Source organism: Kogia breviceps, chromosome 15, assembly GCF_026419965.1.
Source record: "Kogia breviceps isolate mKogBre1 chromosome 15, mKogBre1 haplotype 1, whole genome shotgun sequence".
In the NCBI taxonomy this organism is placed as follows: domain Eukaryota; kingdom Metazoa; phylum Chordata; class Mammalia; order Artiodactyla; family Physeteridae; genus Kogia; species Kogia breviceps.
In genome coordinates, this window is record NC_081324.1 from 20,599,634 (window position 1) to 20,621,043 (window position 21,410).

Below are 21,410 nucleotides of genomic sequence, written 5' to 3' on the forward strand. Positions count from 1 at the left end.
GGAATATTACTCAGCCATAAAAAAGAATGAACTAATGCCATTTACAGCTACATGGATGGCTGGAGGTTATCATACTAAGTAAAGCGCATCAGATAGAGAAAGACAAATATCATATGATATCACTTATATGTGGAATCTAAAAAAATAATACAAATAAACTTATATGCAAAATAGAAATAGACTCAAAGACATAGAAAACAAACTTATGGCTAACAGAGTGGAAAGGGGGGAAGGGATAAATTAGGAATTTGGGATTAATAGATACACACTACTATATATAAAATAAACAATGAGGACCTACTGTATAGCATGGGGAACTACATTCAACATCTTGAAATAACCTACAATGGAAAAGAATCTGAAAAATTATGTATATATATGTGCATAGATATATAACTCAATCACTTTGCTGTATACCTGAAACACTGTAAATCCACTATACTTCAATTTAAAAAAATAAATTTCTAAAAAGTATAATGATATAAACATAGATTACAAAAATGTTTTTATTGTTTGTATTCATGAATTTTCAGTCATACTTTCCATATCAATCATTGTCTTTACATGGCACCTTCTACTTCTGTCAGTGAACAATTTAAATGCTTATTAGGACATATTATTAGTGTGCACAATTATTATAGCAGATAGGATGAAAAATCAAAGACAAATACCCCCAAAACTGTAGATAAATAAAATTAATGTGGCACCAAAATACTAATATCACTGCGATTTAAGAAGGAAGAGGCAGTAAAAATAATGACATTCTAAATTCCCCATCAAGTTATCACATTTTAGATTTATGTAACTATTTTAACCAATTTAGTTAACTGTCTATAAAATATGTAAGGGTGTTTCTACCTTCCTAGTTACTCTAAAAATTAAAACTAAAAAAAACCCAATCTATACAGTAGAAGATATAAACAAAGAAAACACCAAAATGGTGTTAAAATAAAAGCCAGAGGTATAAAATAAGGCAGAGGAAATAATCACAACAAAAATAATAATTTGAACACTTACTCTGTGCCAGACAATATACTAAGTGTTTTAAGTCCACTATCTAATTTAAACCTTCATACAACTTCATAATATAGTTAGTAAACAGCACCAATATTTAAACTCAGTTTTTTCAAATATCTCATGATAATAATTTAAATAGTGTGTGACAATAAATATGAACAAGTGAAACCCTCCTTGGAAAAGGCAAAGTATTTCAAGTTGGGTAGATATGAACAAAAAAAAAGAGACACCTATGTGCTATTAAGACATACTTAAGACAGTGTTTACATACCAAACAAAACAGTATTAAAACATAAAACAAAAGATGTTAGAAATCAAATGTATTTACAGAAATAATGTAAATTATAAAACTACTTAACTTCATGAGTGTAATAAACTTGAATACTAAAACCAAAGTCTACCTCATTTTGAAATACACAACAAAAATCCTGTTTTCCTGTAAACTGAATTTCACAGAATATTAGTATTTTCATGTTATTATGTTTAAAACTGCCTATCTTAAAGCAACAATCTATATAGTGACAAAATTTTAGAGGCAGCAAATACTTTTAAAACTCAGAAGAAAGTACAAATTGTAACCATATAGAGAAAATCATATAGTAAAATGTTAATAATATACTAGTATGCTATTTGTACTCTTTTTTTTTTTTTTTTTTTTTTTGCGGTACGTGGGCCTCTCACTGTTGTGGCCTCTCCCGTTGCGGAGCACAGGCTCTGGACGCGCAGGCTCAGCGGCCATGGCTCACGGGCCCAGCCGCTCCGTGGCATGTGGGATCTTCCCGGACCGGGGCACGAACCCTGCGTCCCCTGCATCGGCAGGCGGACTCTCAACCACTGCGCCACCAGGGAAGCCCTATTTGCACTATTTGTATAGTATTTGTACTACTGTTTACTATTTGTTTACTAGTCTGTATTTTTAAATGTACTTATAGTTAATGAACATGTTTCTTTCATAAAATTTTATTTTAAAGGAGAGCAAATATAAACTTATATATGTATATGCATACTTGTGTGAATAGGAGTGTGTATTTGTGCATGTATACATACATATATATTAAAGGATATTTAAAAACCATTACACTGCATCAGTCATCAATTCCTGGACTCTGTTTTTCATGAGAATGCATGAATTTGAATATATCTCCAAATAATGTCTTTTTTAAATGTTAAGGAAATATCCAGAATGATCTAGAGTGTTCCTTTTCAGTATGGAGTTTCCTTAAAAAACTACAAATAGAACTACCATATGACCCAGCAATCCCACTACTGGGCATATACCCTGAGAAAACCATAATTCAAAAAGAGTCATGTACCAAAATGTTTATTGCAGCTCTATTTACGATAGCCAGGACATGGAAGCAACCTAAGTGTCCATCAGCAGATGAATGGATAAGGAAGATGTGGCACATATATACAATGGAATATTACTCAGCCATAAAAAGAAATGAAACTGAGTTATTTGTAATGAGGTGGATAGACCTGGAATCTGTCATACAGAGTGAAGTAAGTCAGAAGGATAAAAACAAATACCGTATGCTAACACATATATATGGAATCTAAAAAAAAAAAAAAAAATGTCATGAAGAGATTAGTGGTAGGATGGGAATAAAACACAGACCTACTAGAGCATGGACTTTAGGATATGGGGAGGGGGAAGGGTAAGCTGTGACAATGTGAGAGAGTGGCAGGGACATATACACACTACCAAATGTAAATTAGATAGCTAGTGGGAAGCTGCAGCATAGCACAGGGAGTTCACCTCTGTGCTTTGTGACCACCTAGAGGGGTGGGAGGGAGGGTGACAAAAGAGGGAAGAGTTATGGGAACATATGTATATGTATAACTGATTCACTTTGTTGTAAAGGAGAAACTAACACACTATTGTAAAACAGTTATACTCAAATAAAGATGTTAAAAAAAAAAATAAAGTGTTCCTTTTACAAACCATTTTAAATCTCATCTTCCAATTATTTATATTCCTTATTATCTTTTTAATTTATGAACTCACTTGTGGGGAAGAACATCAATAAATTTATCACCAGGTATGAAAAGAAGTCTCATACTTTTTTTTTTTTTTTTGTCCTAAAATTACCTTCAAGCTTCAGGAGCTTTCTCCTATGTACAGTATTGTTGAATTTGTTGAACATGACCATGCTCCACTTACTAATATCCTTCATGAACATGAATTTGATTGTGTCCCTTTTCTCACCCACCATTTTTCTGAACTGAAAACTTCTCATCTGGTCTTACTGTTGTTTTCCTTTGATCATTTCTGTTAACCTTTCAGGCTTTTCTGTTTTATGGCTTTAATGGAATGTACTGAATAAAACCATGGACTCTACTCCACGTACAGAAACATTATTAGCTCTGTTCAAAGATTTAACAAAATTATATAATCCTGTTTTCTTCAATTTTATCATGGTTATCTTTGGTATTTGGTTGACCTTTTGAACTGCCACTCTACACTGGACTATCTTCAAGGAATAGTTGACATAGATTCAGATATTTTTTATTGTTTTTCCAGACAAAAGTAATAGAAGAGAGAGTAATTCATTTTACCAGCATAGTTTGGATTACATTTCCCCAAGATACATTACCTTACCCTTGCCATAGCTGAAATTTATCCTCTATTATTTCGTCTATTCACACAGCATTACAAAGTGTTCTTGCAGGAAACATCCATCTCACAAGTTGGAACAGTTGCAGAGTCACCTGCAAACTTACAGATCTGTTTCAGTGCCGTCATCATGGCCTGTCTTCCTCCCCAGACCTATACTCTTCCAGTAGATAGGCTTTTGTTTTTTTCTATTTTGGGCTTAGTCCAACCTCATGCTCTGATGCTAATCCTGTGTATCAGAGGGGAATTTCAAGAACTTGAGCAAGTACTACAAGTGAGAAGATTAAGTCCATGTGGATACTGTCTAATCCTACAGTATCCCACCCTGTTCTCTACCTTGACTGTTCTTCCTTAGGTCCAAGCCCCTCCCTTCTACTCCAACTTTGATAACAGGTCTGTGTCTTTGCACATGGCCCGTCAATGCTAATTTTGTTTGTTCTGGTTTCTGAATGTGAATGCCTTGCCTTACTCTTGTTAATATCCCATTTCTTTTGCCACCAGCCAGACTGGTCTTCCTTTTCTTAAAGCAGTGGTTATGAATCACTTGGAAGCCTTATTGAGATAGTTTCTTGGCCCCATCTCTAGAGATTCTGATTCAGCAGGCAAGGGCATGAACTGCAATTCTGCATTTCTAACAGGCTCACAAGTGACGCCCATGCTGGTGGCCTGGAGACCGCACTTGGAGAATTACACAGCTTCTAAGATTTCTGTCTGCTTTTTGTTTACCACAAGCCCCTGCTTGATGATCCACCTGTCTGACCAGCTCATTTGGGTTGTCTTGATGGACTTTCCTACATCTAAGGGCCCTATTCCTTTCTCTGACCACTGTCTGAGAAAGGCAAACAACACCAACTCTAATTCTGCTTCCTAAAATGATGATGATGATGGTGACAGTGATGATAATGCTGATGCTGATGAGACTCAATTAAAGTGGAGATTTTTATCCTATTAAATGAGAAAACACAGCACTTTGCACAGTGTCTGGCACATAATGTGTGCCCAATAAATGTGAGTTATGAGAATATCAATGCCGATGGTGAAGGCAACATATCATTAATTCAACAGGTTGACTGATTGATTGATTAGTTTCTGCGGATATAATAGTGAACAAAACAGATAAGGATTCTACTCTGGTGAAGATAGGAACCGTGAATGAGGACACAGATAATAACAGATTGTAATAAGTACTACAAAGGAAAAAATAACAGGATGGTGGAACAGAGTAAGTGAGAGAGGCTGATTTAGTCAGAATGGACAAGGATAAACTCCAAAAGAGGGTGGCATTTGTGATATGATCTGGGTGAGGAGTTAGCCACATTAAGAGCTGAGGGAAGATAATTCCAGACATGGGAAGCTGCCCCAAAATGTTTTGTGAATGGAAGTTGGTTTGTTCAAGGAACAGGCAGGAGGCTAGTATTGGAGCCCAATGAATAGATGTAGGATGTGATGAAGTTAGCAAAGTTGACACAAGCTAAATCCCACAGCAGTTGGTAAGATGTGGTAAGGAGTGTTTAGTTTAGTCTAAAAAAAATGCAAGGACCTTGAGTGTTTTAATTTCTAAGAAGGGACATTCTGTGTTCTGATTAAACTGTTGAAATCATTCTGAGAGAGAATGGGTTACAGTAAGGCAAGACTGAAAGAGACTTAGGAGGTTATAGTTCTGGTCCAGATAACAGGTGAGAGTAGTTGGATTTATTTAAGGTGAGGGAAGGCAGGATGGAGAAAAGTGGGTAGATTTGAAATACACCTGGAGGTTGAACTAGTATAGATTTAATGTAAATAATGTAATGTAAATAAGGTATAAAGAAAAGAGGGCCCAAAGCTCATGACTGGGTTTAATGTATTGCAACACAGAGAATATATTCATTAAACCAAACTCTATTTACTTATTTTGAAAGTTTTCACATGTATTATATATGTGAATGATAAATATTCCTTATTATCCAAAGCTAATTTAATTGTGAATATTTATTTTCTAGGGGATTTTCTTAATAATTTACAATGCTGACATTTTCATAGTCTTTGGTAAATTGTAAATAATGGTAGTACACTTCTTAAGCTCCCTCAAGAAAGTCTATAATACTTTTAGCTCAAATTATTTTTTAAAATAATAATAGCTAATATTTATTTAATGCTTCATATGTACTAGACCCTGGTTCATGTCCAAATCACTAGACTATAGAGCCCACCCAAAGCAGCATAACTCATTCATCTCCTCTCATGAATCCCTACTTCTAAACTTTGGTTCAGTGATCCTGTATTTTAAGATAAATTTTACTGCCCTAAGTTCTACTATTTTTAGAATCACCTCTAGAATGCTTCTTTAGCACAGTTTCTTTCTCCTGGATTTTCCTTGAAATGCCAGGAAATGGTAAGACCCATCCAACTTATAAGATCTAAATGAGACTCCCTATTCTGAGTTTGAGTAATCGAGCAGGATGCATGTTAATGGGCAGGTACCTGTTGTTAATAATGATAACGATGCCACTTATCAAATATCCGTTCCATTCCAGGCACTGCCCTGGAGCTGCGCTGAACATGTGTCATTTCACTTAGTCTAAACTTCATACCAGCTCTGCAGATGAGGTGTCATTGGTCCATCACACAGACCATGCACAGATCAAATGATGTGTTCTTGGCTGCTCACCCAGTGACACCCTCAGTACAATATAAACTGGAATAGACTGGAGGAGTAGAGAGAAGAGCAAGATGGTGGAAGGAGAAGGTATGGCTAAAATGAAAGATTATATTCACAACCATACAGATGCTCCTGATTTTAGGGGAGATGCTAATAAGCATGAAATGTCCCTTAAAACATTCAGCCAAAAAGAAGAACACCAAGCAGTTTACAGTGGAAATGAGAACAAATTTGCTCTGCTGTTTACATGGAAGGAAGTCGAGAGGTGGGGAAGAGAAAAACTCACTCACTGATATCTTCTTCTGAGGCCATTTCTTATGATTTTATTATTGTTTTAAAAATCAAAGAAGGAAAATGACCCTCCTCTCTTTCTCCCTTCCTGCATATATCTACACAGTGACCCTGTGGAGTCTTAATTCCCAAGGTATTTTACAGCCTAAATTATCATTCTAAAGGGAAACACAATATTACATACACAATCCTTACTTCTATCTGGCTAAAATCCTTTAAGAATCACACACACACACACACACACACACACACACACACACACACACACACACACAATCCCCCAAATCACTTGAAATTTCTTTTATTCTCATACACTGGAAATTGGTGGTAAAGTGTTATGACCAAGAATTCAGCAGTTGGATTCACTAACTATTTTTTTGAATGTCACTAAGAACACACCAAGGGGAAGCTGGATTGTGTAATTTAATCACTGGGGTTAATTATTTTCTTTGCTGGCCCTCTAAAGAAGAAATAGATGCAAACTCACAAATATCACACTCATTTTTCTTAGCAGAAGGGAAACACTGGGCTGTGATTAAAAAGGCATCATGTTGTTTCCTACAAAATGTGTAATGGGTCTGAACTTCAAGAATAAAAAACTGACCACACCCATTAACCATGGTAAAAATCCCCTTTTAATTGGGTAGGCAGTTTCCACAGAAATGTACACAGTAAGTTGAAATTACATGTAAGTTAAATTGGTGTAGCTTTACTGCTGATAATAGGATATTCTTCACCTAAAGCACTTTCATCCTCCAAACACAGGGAAAAAATGACTTTTAACTCTATAGTCTTTGCTAATTGCACATACCATTTCCCAAACATGAGCCTGTTAGAGATTCTGAGAAAACCTGCAATGCGTACTTGTTTAACTTTGTTTGATGTAACATTTCCTAAATTGAGGGAACACAGAGGACTTCTTGTTTTGTGTTTTTCATTTTTGTTAGAATACTTAATAATAAAAAGACAGTTGGCGGGATCCTGCTGAACAAGAATGTTTAGCCTTCCTCTTTACGAGATGCCTCATTTGATGACACAGTGGCTTCATCTTTAATTTTGTCCATTTTGTTCCTACTGAACTTGTAACCCATATGTGTTTCACAAGGAGTAACTACCAAAATATTTCAACTGCAATTTAGAACACGCTGTCATGTCTTAATTATAATGCACTTAAAACTTCATGCATTGGAATAGCTTTTCGGAACCACAGGAATATAGATAAAATGAGAAAGAAGACTTGGAATCTGAGGGTTGTGCATAATCTTGTTGTTGTTGTTTTTGTGGGTTTTCTTTTGTCACAAGAAGGACTAAATGAATGAGAAACTTGTTTTTTCTTCCACATATTCAACATTTAGGATGAAAATCCAAATTCAATTCTGAGAGAGAAAACTATGCATTTCTTACATATTTCTTAATGCTTAGTCCATGCGAACTAGTATGTAAGATACTGGGGACATGAAAATGACTAAGATACAACCTCTCCCCTTGAGGAACCAATATGAGTTATACATAATTACAACCCACATTATGAACTTCTATGGAAGCTGCCTGACCAATGCATTAAGTGTTAATGAAATTAACAAGAAGTTATAGAAACACAGGGAAGGATGGAGGCTGTCACATGAGTGCAGGTTGTGTCAGATCTAATGATCCAAGAGCAGTGCACATGCATGACAGAGTGTCACTTAAAGAGAAAAGCAAGGCAAGAAAAGACAGTCTTTGTGAACTCAAACATTTCCACCCAGGTAGGTGATGACCTCATATTGTCCCTAGAAGCTCCGCTGTGGCATTCCGTTTAGCCTGTTCCTATCAAGGTGGTAGACTTCACTCCACACACATATGCCCATAAAAAGCCACTACAACTCAATAATAAAAAGACCAATAACCCAATTAAAAATGGGCAAAGGATCTGAATAGACATTTCTTCAGAAAATATATACAAATGGCCAATAATCCCATGGAAAAATATTCAACATCATTACTCATCAGGGAAATTGAAATCAAACCTACAATGAGAAACCACCTCATACTCACTAGGCTGGCTAGAAAAAAAAAGTCAGCTATTAACAAGTGTTGGTGAGGATGTAGAGAAATAGAAACACTCATACATGGCTGGAGGGAATGTAAAATAGTATAGTAACTTTGGAAAACAGCCCGGTAGTTACTCAAATGATTAAACATGGAGTTACCATACAACTCAGCAATTCCACTTCTAGGCATATGCCCAACAGAATTAAAAACTTAGGTTCATGTCCATGCCACTCTCTCACTTCATCCCAGATTACCCTTCCCCCTCCCCATGTCCTCAAGTCCATTCTCTACATCTGCATCTTTATTCCTGTCCTGCCCCTAGGTTCTTCAGAACCATTTTTTTTTTTTAGATTCTGTATATACGTGTTAGCATATGGTATTTGTTTTTCTCTTTCTGACTTACTTCACTCTGTATGACAGACTCTAGGTCCATCCACCTCACTACAAATAACTCAATTTCATTTCTGTTTATGGCTGAGTAATATTCCATTGTATATAAGTGCCACGTCTTCTTTTTCCATTCATCTGTCAATGGGCACTTAGGTTGTCTCCATGTCCTGGCTATTCTAAATAGTGCTGTAATGTGGTAAAGTCATTGTGGTACATGACTCTTTTTGTAAAGTAGATAGCTAGTGTGAAGCAGCTGCATAGCACAGGGAGAGCAGCTTGGTGCTTGGTGACCACCTAGATGGGTGGGATAGGGAGAGTGGGAGGGAGATGCAAGAGGGAGGGGATACGGGGATATATGTATACGTATAGGTGATTCACTTTGTTATACAGTAGAAACTAACACAACATTGTAAAGCAATTACAATCCAATAAAGATGTTAAAAAAATAGGTTCACACAAAAACTTGTACACAAATGTTTACGTGGAACTATTCATAATAGGCCAAAGGTGGAGATAATGTCCATCAACTAATGAGTGGATGAATAAAACATATATCTATACAAATGGAGTATTACTTGACCATAGAAGGAATGGAATACCGATGTATACCACAAGGATGAACCTTGAAAATATTATGCTAAGTTAAAGAAACCAGTCACAAAAGACAACATATTCTATGATTTTGTTCATATGAAATGTCCAGAATAGGGAAATCTACCGAGGCAGTAGATTGGTGGTTGCCTAGGGCTGTGGGTAAGGCAGGGAGAAAGAGAGAACAAGAGGACAGGGGAATGACAGCTAAACAGTATGAGGTAATGCAAGTGTTCTAAAATTGGCTGTGGTCAGATGGGTCACACACATCTGTATTACACTGAAACCATTAAATTGTACATTTTAAATGCAAAATTGTATAGTATGTGAATTTTAATGTATGATATTCAATAAAGCTGTTTTGTAAAGCATTAGGTGAGAGAATTACTGTATTTTAAGTACACATTTGTTGAGCAAATGAATAAATGAATCAACCGATGTATAGATAGAAACTCCAAATGCTTTAATAGAGTCCACCATTTTAAGACTTGTGTTCTCCAATTGGTGCTTTTTGCCCTTAGGTACACTGCCACCAAGTGGTAGTGGGACCGTTGGTCTGACAGTGTGAATTTCAGGTGCATGAATATTAGGTATACTCTGCAGGTTTCCTGCTCAGATATACCAGATTATACTAAAGATGAATCCACACCTAACTATGTAAAATTACTGAAATGAGTATACCTAGATATATCAAATATTAAGTCAGAAAAAAAATTAGAAAGTATATAAGGAAATATCATCTTTCCTCCCTAGTGTTTAAAAATTGGCAAGCGCAATTGATGCTAACTCTTGCTAACTTTAGTTAAAACACTCCTGTTTAATTTAGTTCGAGTCCTATCACAGAGTTGAACTCCTTCTGGGATAACGTGTACTTCTGGTACTTCAGGAAAATTTTGGCATGAAATGCCCTTTTGGGCAGCTTTCTACCACTGTCAGCAGTTCCCCTTCTAAACCACAGACGGTCATTTCACCTTGCTGAGATTGTTAGGGTTAATTAAAATCATAGTCTTAGACTGCCTTTTTTAATGCTCTGAATTAGTACATAGGCTTTGCCTTTCCCTCCGGGGCCTCTACTTCCTTCCTTATCTGTCCGAGAAAGAAAAAAATTAGATCATAATCATCTCAAGGATAAATGCAAAACACTGTTCAAATTGTTTTCTCCAAAGGAAGAGGGAAGGAGAGTAGAGATCCACATCGTAGGCCTGCACATAAATATCTGTATAATAAATAAATAAATCCTACCACTAATCCAACTAGTATTTCCATAGCCGGGTATAACTGCAGTCGTAATCAAATAATTTTATTACTAACAGCCTGAGTTTACCACTTTTCTTCTTCTAATACCTATATGCATTCCACAGAATCTTCTAAACATCATTTTGGATAGAACTTTTGCATACTCTCATGACAGTGGTGATCTCAGGTGAGGAAAGTAATTATGATAAATAATCAACACAGTGATGGGAAGAAACAGCTAATATATAAATTTTAAAATTTTAATTCTGCCTTACTTTATGCACTTGTATCCTACATTTGGGATCATATCCCTACATGGAAAAACTCTTAACGAACTTCAATATGATCCATTTGGCAATTACCTGTGAAGGATAATCAATATAAACTTACCTAAGGCACAGCTTTTATGACTATGATCATTAAATGCATATGGGTGAGGGGGTGTATCACTGCTAATAAAGGCCAATTATAGGTAGACATGAAATTTAAGGACTGCTACTTAGGCAGAAGCAGTAAATTCATAAGAACTCCATTCAAACAGTTATACATTGTAATAAAAGAATAAATATTATATTAATTAATATATTTTAGGATAACTATTTTCCATCATGGCTAAGAACATAAGCCTGAAACCCAACATGGGAGATCCACCAGCGAGTTTATAAAGGAGGTGATTGAACACCTTAATGGCAGGTGAATGTGCCACTTACTCTCCCAACAAATGGATGGGTTAATTTTCTGCTTGGCCAACTATCCATGCTGGGAAAATAGCAGCAAATGATACATATGTTTCACAAAAAATTATAAAACTAAAGCATATGTAAAAAATAAAGCCATATCAATTTTTAATTATCATGTTTCCTTCCTTCCTTTCCTTTCCTTACTAGACATATCTAAGAGTTGATGGTGTGTCAACATTTACATGCTTGTTGTAGTAAAGTGAATTTATAAAGCATACCTAAGAGTTGATTTAGAAAACATAGTTTTTTCATAGTTAATAATATATATATTATTAAAATTTGGTCAGATAATTTAATATGATAGGATCTAAAGTGGTACCTTATACTTCAAAATTACTAAATAAAAAGATGATGATATTGAAGAAAAATAAGACAAGCAAACACTAAATTTATAAGGATAGTAGAACTACATATAATCAATTGTATAAATGAAGAAATGGGTTTTGATTAATTGCTATTGTAAGAGGGAGTTTTAGTTTTTTGTTTTTTTTTTTTTAAACACTCCTGGAAATTGAAGATTGTCCATATTAACAATATGTAAGAAATGATAGTAATATACTTCTCCATTGTAGCTCATGTCTCTGTAAAACTGATCAAGATTAACAGGTTAATGCATAGAACAACCACCCTTTTTGTAGTTGTATTAGTCTGTGATTTACATTACAAAATACCACAGACTGTGTGGCTTAGACAACAGAAAGTTATTTTTTCTTAGTTCTGGAGGCTGGAAGTCTAAGATCAAGGTGCCAGCAGGGTTGGTTGCTGGTGAGATCTGTTTCTGTAGCTTACAGATGATGGATTTTCTCTGTGTCCTCTCATGGTCTCTTCTGTGTGTGTGCACTGAGAGAGTGATCTGACATTGCTTTCTCTTCTTTTTATTAAAAAAATTTTTTTTTCCAACATGTGATCAGCCCACCTGTCAGGAAACCCTTATGCTCATCCACAGGGGGTGTGTTGGGGTCATGCCGAGGGGCAGATTCAGGTCTTAGGCAGTGAATGCACGACAGCCTGACTCCCTCCACTGTTTCATACTCGGTCAATGACACAGTCACTGAAGGCTGTCCTATTTGGAAAGGGACCAGTATGGATCCCCTGAAACCTGCAACCCTTGCAACTTTTCCCACTGCCCACATTACCAATGACCAGGGCAGAGACAGCCTGTAATCACTTCAAACCCAGGGCTGCTGAGACTGGAGACCAGGGTCAGAAGACTACAGCTGTGGCCGGACCCACTCTCATTCTCCTTTCATAAAGCCTCACAAAAATCAGCAATGAACCAGGCACAGAGGGCACTCAATAAACACCAGGTGCCAGGAAGCATCTAAAAGGTGGCGGGAGGGAGGCAGTGTGGGAAAGCTCCAGAGTTTGGAAGGGACAGGGTGGTCTACTGCCATACTACCCTGAACACATCCCATCTCCTCTTCCTCTTCTTATAAAGACATCATTTCTATTGGATAAGGGCTCCACCCTTATGACCTCATTTACCTTAATTACCTACTGAAAGGTCCTCTCTCCAAATACAGTCACAGTGGGGATTAAAACTTCAACATATAACTTTGGGGGAAACAATTCAGTGCATAACAGTGGTGTAGGGAAAAAACAAGAGTCTCAATGGAGAGCTTATGAAATATTTTGATAGAAAGTCAGATAATTTATGTACAATGCACATTCAATTGTATTTCATATATTTAAAACTCAGATGAGCCTGAGAACAAACCAAGAATTTGAGTGGCCAAGACAAAAAAGACACATCATCGGTTTTTAAGTTTCTAACAATCTAGCTGGGCAGAAAAAATGACTAGCAGGCCATAGAGGCACAGAGGAAAGTAAAAAAATATAAAATCCCTCATGAATTTGGATATCATCCTTGTGCCACAAATCTAACTTTTTTGTCTATGTTTCTAGATATTTCTAAATCTAAATTTAGATTTAAATTTAGAGATTTCTAAATTTCTAAAAAAAAACTATCTGTGTATTGTTAGGACATCACTATATGATTCCTCCACAATTTGTGAGAATTATGCAGGGACCAGTTGTTGCTATGGACATTTTATAGATGAGGAAAACTGGTTATGAAGAGAATACATGGGATGTTTCAATATTTGTGGCATTTTGTTTTAGTTTGTTTTTGCTTAATCTTTGCAACTAAGCTCTAGGCTTCTGAGGGCTGGACCAGCATCTTACATTTCTTTATTTCCCGGAGCACCCAAATCTGTGCCTTGCTATTCTGGAACCCTTCTCTCCCAATTCGCATACCCAAGTAGTCATCAAATCCTATGAGGAAGTAACTGTCATTCTTTACAAAAGAAGGGACTGAGGATTAGAGAGTTAGATAACTAAACAAGATGAAAAGTTGGTAAGCCACAACTCAAAAATCTTTCCATATATTTCCATTACCCTTAAGATAAAAATCTAACCACATTAGCAAAATAGTCAGGATCTATACCACTTTTGCACTCCACCATCAGATTCCCTTTGTACCCATAATCACTCCCCCTTCTCCATCCCTTGCTTATCTCTAAACCTTTGCCCACTTCCTTGCCCCTGCCCAGAAGGCTCTCCTTCCACCTCTCCTCCCAGTGTCCTAGCCCCAACTCCCATTCTTTCATCTTTGTTGAACTCGTTATTCAGGATCCCACACCTCCCTCTCTCCCAACTGTTCTTTGACTTTTTTAGTCAAAGAACTTCTTGACTAAAGAAGTCAAGAAGTTCTTCCTACTTCTTGTCTGTTTACCTAACTAGTCTTTGAGGCCTGGATCTGTGTCATAGGTCTCTCTGCCCAAAGAGTACTTGAAAGAGTATACAAGAGACACCCAACAGTTGGGTGCTACTTTACTACTAATACTGTGGCTCAGTTGTCTACCTGGGACTAGAAACTGTAATTGGTTGGCTCATAATATATACCCAGCCATCTCTTTTATTGTCCAATAGCATTTTCAGAAGAAAGTGAGCTACTAATGTGGACTTTTCTATCCCACGACATTACAGAATTATATGTTTTAAACAGGGGTCTTTAACTTTCCCCAGGTATCTTAATCTGCTCTCAACTCACTGTTTAAGATGGTTTTTCTAAAACTTTCTGAATAGCTTTGTCTATGATCTAGTTATTTGCAATATTTAATGGTTGAGATAACCATAAGCTTTTGAGAGAATATGGGACTAGGTTTTGAAGAGAAATTTTCTTAGAAATAGAGAATATGTGTATATATATGTATATTATGTGTATGCATGTATATATAATTTGAAATATTTTGAAATATAATTTAATATTCTGAATCCACCACCATTAGGCTTAAAGAACATATCTGTGTAAGGTGAATATGCTCAGGTCAGTAGAGAAAGCCCTTCTGAACACATCCCTAAAGGGTGACACATGGATCCCAGCCCCTTAAGGAGGAGTTTCAGGCAGGGGTAATACCTGTCTCAAAGGACTTCTTTTCAAAGGTGTTTACTTGGGAGACGCATAAACTCAAACACCAGATGAAGTAACACGTGCCGCTTGTCAGGTGGAAGATATGAACTCTTAGGTTTTGCTTCAAATTTTCAATTTTGTGTAAAAGACCAACCCAGTAGAATTATCTGTGTCCTACAAAGCCAGTTTGTGACACTGCTAGCCAACATTTCTCTAGAAAGTTGAGAAGGCAAATAACTGAGAAAACCTACACACAAAGGTCAACTTTTAATAGTATATTGTTTGTATTGCTACAGACTGCTTTAAAAGGAATTCTAGAATATTTTCTGGAAAATTCAAAAATACTTTCATTTTCTCATTGATGTTAGACCTAATGGCTTTTACTGAAGAGTGGTGAACTTTCCACCCATCTCCTTCTGAGTGCATATGGACAAGGGTGCACAGGCTTTGTCCAAGGTCAAGCACTTTATCGGTTAAAGATCAAATACCTTTTTAACATATGCATTTCTGCATTGCTTTGGACAATGAATCAATTGAGACCTAAGGCAGTGGTAAATCTCCTGAATGCTTATTAAGTGTTGTCTTGATGTGTGCAGGGAGATGTGCATGAGGGTAACGGGTAGATGGAGAAAAGGAGGTATTTATATTCAGAAATGGTGATTATAGCTCTTGAGCCAGAAATCTGGACATTTTGAAAATAAGAATTGACAGAATACCATTCTTTAGATCCTTGTTAAAAACTAGAGTTTAAAAAAATAATCATGGTTTTAGTGATTTAAACAAAATATAAGCTGGCAACGGTATTCAAAGAGCCTCCCTCTGCATCCTCATCTCCACATTTCTCCTGTCACCATTGGTTTAGGCTCTATCTTTTATGAAAGCAGAGACTATCAACTCTTCACAGCTTCACAGATCCCATGTTTACATGCAATATGGAAAAAAAACCTTACTCAGAAGTCATGAAGGTACCTGACTATGAATTTGTAACTATATTGCAAGGGCATAAAGCCAGACTTCAAACCTTTGTGTAGCCTTTCTGGAACCCAGTGCAATGCATGTACTCAAAAGAGGTCTACCAATACTGTATTGATGGTTATTCTTATAGGTCAGAAACATTATATAAATGGTTATTATTAACCATACATTTATTTATATTTTATTTATTTCAGACAAGGTTGTCCTTAATCTCATCTAATATAGATTTCTTCAGTAGGTTTAGATATTACGGAACTTTCAATTTTCATTTTAGAATGTAAATGCTTTAAATGATATTTAATGGACATTAACTCTGAAACTCTTGAGGAAGACCACAGAATTTATCTTTATCTTGTTGTATATAAAATTATATCCTACTTGAATAGTCTGTTAGTTCATGCCAGTTCACACTCACAGGCAATCTAAAGGCTAGAAAGAACCATGAGTTAAAAGGCAAAACAAGAGTCTGATAAAATCCATGATTAAAGCACAATCTTGGATTTCTTGTGGAATTTTATCTTATGAAGAATTTAAATTACACTTAAATTCTTAAAAATGACAAAAACCAAATTTAAGTAACACTGCTAATGAAGGTATTTTTTCCTTAAAAAAAGTAATAAATTCTATTTTCCATATGAACTCAGTCCTGCAGGATGAACTTAAGCTTATATCAGGATAGTCAAAGACTGTATCAAAGATTTTTCTATATCAACACTTACTTTAAAGCCTGGACAGAATAGCTAAAACAGTGTTACAACCACATCCTAAATTAAACCATGCCTTCTACAATAGTTATAGGTCATATTAAGTCTGTGGGAAATCCTTAAAATGTATACGCAGTTACCAAGAGGATTCAAGAAAGAAACGAAGGAAGGAAGGGGGAAAACCAAGATACAAACACAGCTCTACCTATATTTAAAATTTAATAATGCCTCTAATTTACATATTCAACATGTAATCTATAACTAGATTTTTAGAAATAGAATGGTTCATTTAGAATAAAAATGGAAGTCTAAAGGCAACAAATCTAGCAGCCATAAAGAGAAAGACGTGGTACCCTATATAAAACTTAAAACCAAGCCAAACCAAACCCAAAACAACAACAAAATACACACACAAAGAGTATATAGAGCATTATTACTGTTCTGCTATATAAAAAGTTTCTGCAAATAAACAAGATAAAGATGACTATTTCAATAAATTTATGAAGATCAAAAAAGATTGATAGCAAGTCACAAAATATAAAATGCAAATATCCAGTAAAACTATAAAAATAATCTGAATTTTATAGGGATGCAAATTAGAATAAAGAGACTCAATCTTATAAAATTGTTAAGATAGGCAAATAATACAAAAATGCAAAAATGCACCCTTGTGAGGGACAAACTTTGCACTGCTGGTGAGAGTAAACTTTTCTTTGATAATTTTCTTAGGATGTAAGCAAATAAATGACAAAAATATATAAGGATAAATTAGTGTTCTTTTTTAAAAAAATAAAATTCTGAAACAAGATAATGCTCAACAGTCAAGGACTGGAGAACATACATACGTGGACTGGAGAACATACATACGTGCATAGTAACACACAGAGGAAGATGCCATGAATGTCAAAATATGTGCATATATTTATGTCTATACACATATTTCTTGGCTAGTTTATCCTCAGAAATCAGTATTTATATACATTTGACTTGGATATCAATGAAGCATTACATGTCTCAATATGTGCATTAATTTGGTATAAAATTAGACCTCAGGCATTTGCAGTTAGAGGTTTAGCTCTGATCACCACAAATTCTAGCTCATTCCATAACCACGTTTGCCTTACAATCAATCAGTAATACACATTACAAGGTTATTTCTATGGTAGCTGTTCTGTTACTGTACTTTGATGTTGCAAATGTGAAAGTTTTTTGTTTCACAAAAAAACTTCCATATGAAATAAGAGTAAATTAAATTGTTGCCATTTCAAAGTTAGCTGATATTTTAGTTAGAATAATGCTACCTCTAAAACCAAATAGAGTCCTTTGCCTATTCTTAGTTTAATATTTACAGTTTGATCAAAGAACAAACAACTCCATTGCCTCACTCATCATATGTTATTACCCTGTGTGCAGATGAAAGCATTTTCTCAATAAACTTTAAAGCAAAATGCAAACTTTAAAGCAAAATAGGTATCATAATAATATTATGATATAGGTTAGCAGATATAATCAGTATACCACACCTTTTCATTCCTACTGAATAACTTCTTAAGAAGCCTATGATTTTACCTGGACTCTTTAAATGGTAAAAAGATTTATTCCAGAGGAAAAAATTCAAAGACCCGATAAACAAGTTTTTGGTGTTGTTACATTAAAAATCAATTGAAATTCAAATGTTAAGGTATTTTCTCTAAACTACATGATTCAAATGAAACTGGCTAAAAGAAACCTGGTGGATAATGAAACATTTTGTTTGACCGAGGAGCTACCGCATAGAAGAATTATTTATTTGCAGTGATAACACAGTGACCCTACCTATCTCAATTTAATGAACTTACATTTATTTAAATTAGATTCTTGCTATGCAGGTTTTCTTTAGATGTATTTGATTTTAATGGTTCACTTTCAACATAACATCTATAGCATTTCCATATTAACTGAACAATTTTACCAACACATCTGAGTTTAATGTCAGAAACCCTGTCATCTCAAATGACATTTAACTTTTCTACTCAAGTACCTATTTTTTTATACAATTTCTCTCATTCATTTCTTCATTTATTTCCCCCAGATATTTTGGAAACTCTCATTTGCTATTTACCCCTTTTGTTAGATAATAATTTTTGGTAAGTTTCAGTTATGTAATGGGAGTAATTAGACTAAGAGTGATCTATCTGGATTTTAATCAATGAGCAAGTATTCAAATACCACATTTAACCTCTATGCAACTAATCAACATAGAGCAAGCATATGTGTGGAGTATTGGGGCTTTGCAATTTCACATTTAATAAACATAGGAAGCAATTTGGTGATAAGCATTTAGAGCATCATGGTGATATATTTTGAAGGGTACAATGTAAACTCATCTCAAGCCGTTAACTTACCCAAGACTGTGAGCTCTGCAGAGGCACTAATATTCTCATTCTTATATGTGACAACACAGGTGTAAGTTCCACTGTCATCATCTGTCACATTGGAGATAAGCAAGTTGCTTCCACCCAACAAAGAATACTTTTTGGACCTGTAAGACAGAAGACATATGACATTAGAGAGTAGATTTACATATATCTATATCAGGGAAGTTATTCAAAGGTTTAACTGAACTCCACAAAACCTTCAATTTATAAAACTGGAGAAAAAACTCTTTCATGGGAGCTTGATAACACTGCATTTATGTTCAAAAATCCCTTCAAGGTAAACCACTCCTTTTGGAATACTGTGTGCTGTGATCAAAGAAATGAAGTATATTAAACTTGGAACTAATGTTAGTACTGAAAAGAAACTTAAAGATAATTTGGCTCACTTTGGATGTGAGAACCGCCGGTCCAGAGAAGTAATTACCCACAGTGGAAGTCCATGTCCTATGTCCTGACATCCAATTTAGTAATCTTTGTACAAAGTCACATTTCATAGTGCACTGTGCATGCCTGACCATATTCAGAGAACACATCTTTACATGCTGAAGCTCCAACTGGATTTATTGCATATTTCAGTATTCTCAGAAGTACTGTGATACCATACATTGTATTGTTGTTATATAATAAATACTTAAGGTAGATGAAACTTAAAGATAAACTTATTGCCTATGAACCTATCTTACCATAGAATATAAATGTTCTATTTAGAATACCAGATCTCAAAATCAATGAAATTAATTTCTTAAGTGAAATCTAATCCATTCTCATTAAAATGTTTCAGACTCAGTATTCCATTCTATTAAGAGTTTACTTTCTAAGTACGCCTTAATATTAATGTCCAGTAATTTAAAGCCAGCCAAATTCTTCTGTCTTATCTTGAATATCTGTTATAGCTGGGATGGTGAGAGATATAATCAGAGCTTAAAAAAACAAAACAAAAAACAACTGCACAGACCCTATCATGGCATGCTATACATTCGAATGCAGAAAGTTGGTTTCTTAAGAAGTATTGCACTCTCGACACCACTTCTTCAGGATGAGACCCTCCAAAGTATCTTTGCTGAAGTCTCTGTGGTTAGGATCATCTCAGGAGCAACACTGACTTTCTAAATTTCCTTTTAGAATTGATCTCATGGATTCTGACTCTGTTCCCCATTCCTTTATCCCAGTGGGTATGTGTCTTATATACTGTCTAATGCCAAGGAATGTGGAAAGAATATTCAATCATTATCAAAAACCATAGTATTACTAGGTACTTACGTCAAATTAGAGAAAGATAAACAGTAACATATACTTCATAAAAGTCCTAAATTTATAATACCTGAGTTGGATGACTTCCTCTCCTCGTAGCCAGGTAAAACTTGGGGGAGGATAGCCAGAAACACAACACTCCAGGATAGCATCTTTTCCTTCAACGGCTACTACATTTGATGGTCTTTGCAGAAAATACAGTTGCCTATGCAGTCCTGGGTCTGTGGAAAAAAGCACGGGGTCACATCTTTTATGAAAAATATTGCGAAGAAAAATGATTTATCTGGAACTTTTTTTTTTTTTTTTCTAACAAGACACTGTGACGAAGAGGAAGGAAAGAAACATGGAAAGATGCCAATGAAACTTATAAAATAGACTCCTAGACGTTTTTCCCTGCCTAGCTTCTAGGATTCGGATATAAGAATAGTCTTATCTGTTGTTGCCATCATGGTACAAGGCAAAGGGAAAAAGCTTGAGACTACAAGTCACTCGTGTGGGCTACAGGCCCTGCTGACTTATTGTCATCAAAGAACAAGACAGTATCGGTACCTTTTTGATATTTTCAGTGTGCCTGCCACTAATATCTATTCCACCTCCTTCTGCTTTGTTTATTGCTTCTGTGGCTTGGGAAGTAAGATTAGAAAAACATGTTAGAATTGTGTTAAAAATCTGTTGTTTTCAAAATGAAAGATTTTTTTTTAATAACAAAAAGTGATGAAGGTTTAATTTAGGCTGTTTTCAACTTCATGAGTTAAATGGAATTAGCATATCATCTTACATTTTGCAAACTCAAAGCAATCTTGCAGCAAAGAAATCTTCAAAACCAGGATTGGGGTGGCTGAAGAAATGCCAAAGGAGATTAAATCTAACTAGGTCCTAACTGGGGGCCGTGGGTGATCAGAGAGGAAGAGAGGTGGGAGGGGACCTGGGACACGTTTTAACATTGCTGTTAATCTTCCTTGGTTGGACCCAAGTCCACACAGGTTGATCACAGATGAATAAAAGAATACCAGTTCTCCAGTTAACAGTTAGGAGAGTAATTGTCATCTAAAATACTCTTTGTGAGGGGCTTCCCTGGTGGCGCAGTGGTTGGGAGTCCG

The 21,410-nt window shown here is 35.5% G+C and overlaps 1 protein-coding gene across 3 annotated transcripts in view; it reads right to left on the reverse strand.

The window, feature by feature from the left end:
• The window catches only part of DCC (DCC netrin 1 receptor), a 1,166,577-nt gene that overhangs the window by 615,204 nt on the left and 529,963 nt on the right, over window positions 1-21,410 (reverse strand). For all 3 annotated transcript variants that reach the window (XM_067014926.1, XM_067014925.1, XM_067014924.1), the window contains exons 4-5: window positions 20,381-20,531; window positions 19,027-19,163 (exon numbers count right to left, since the gene is read on the reverse strand). In XM_067014926.1, the coding sequence (XP_066871027.1) occupies window positions 19,027-19,163; window positions 20,381-20,531 (288 nt within the window). The remainder of the gene's footprint in view (window positions 1-19,026; window positions 19,164-20,380; window positions 20,532-21,410) is intronic.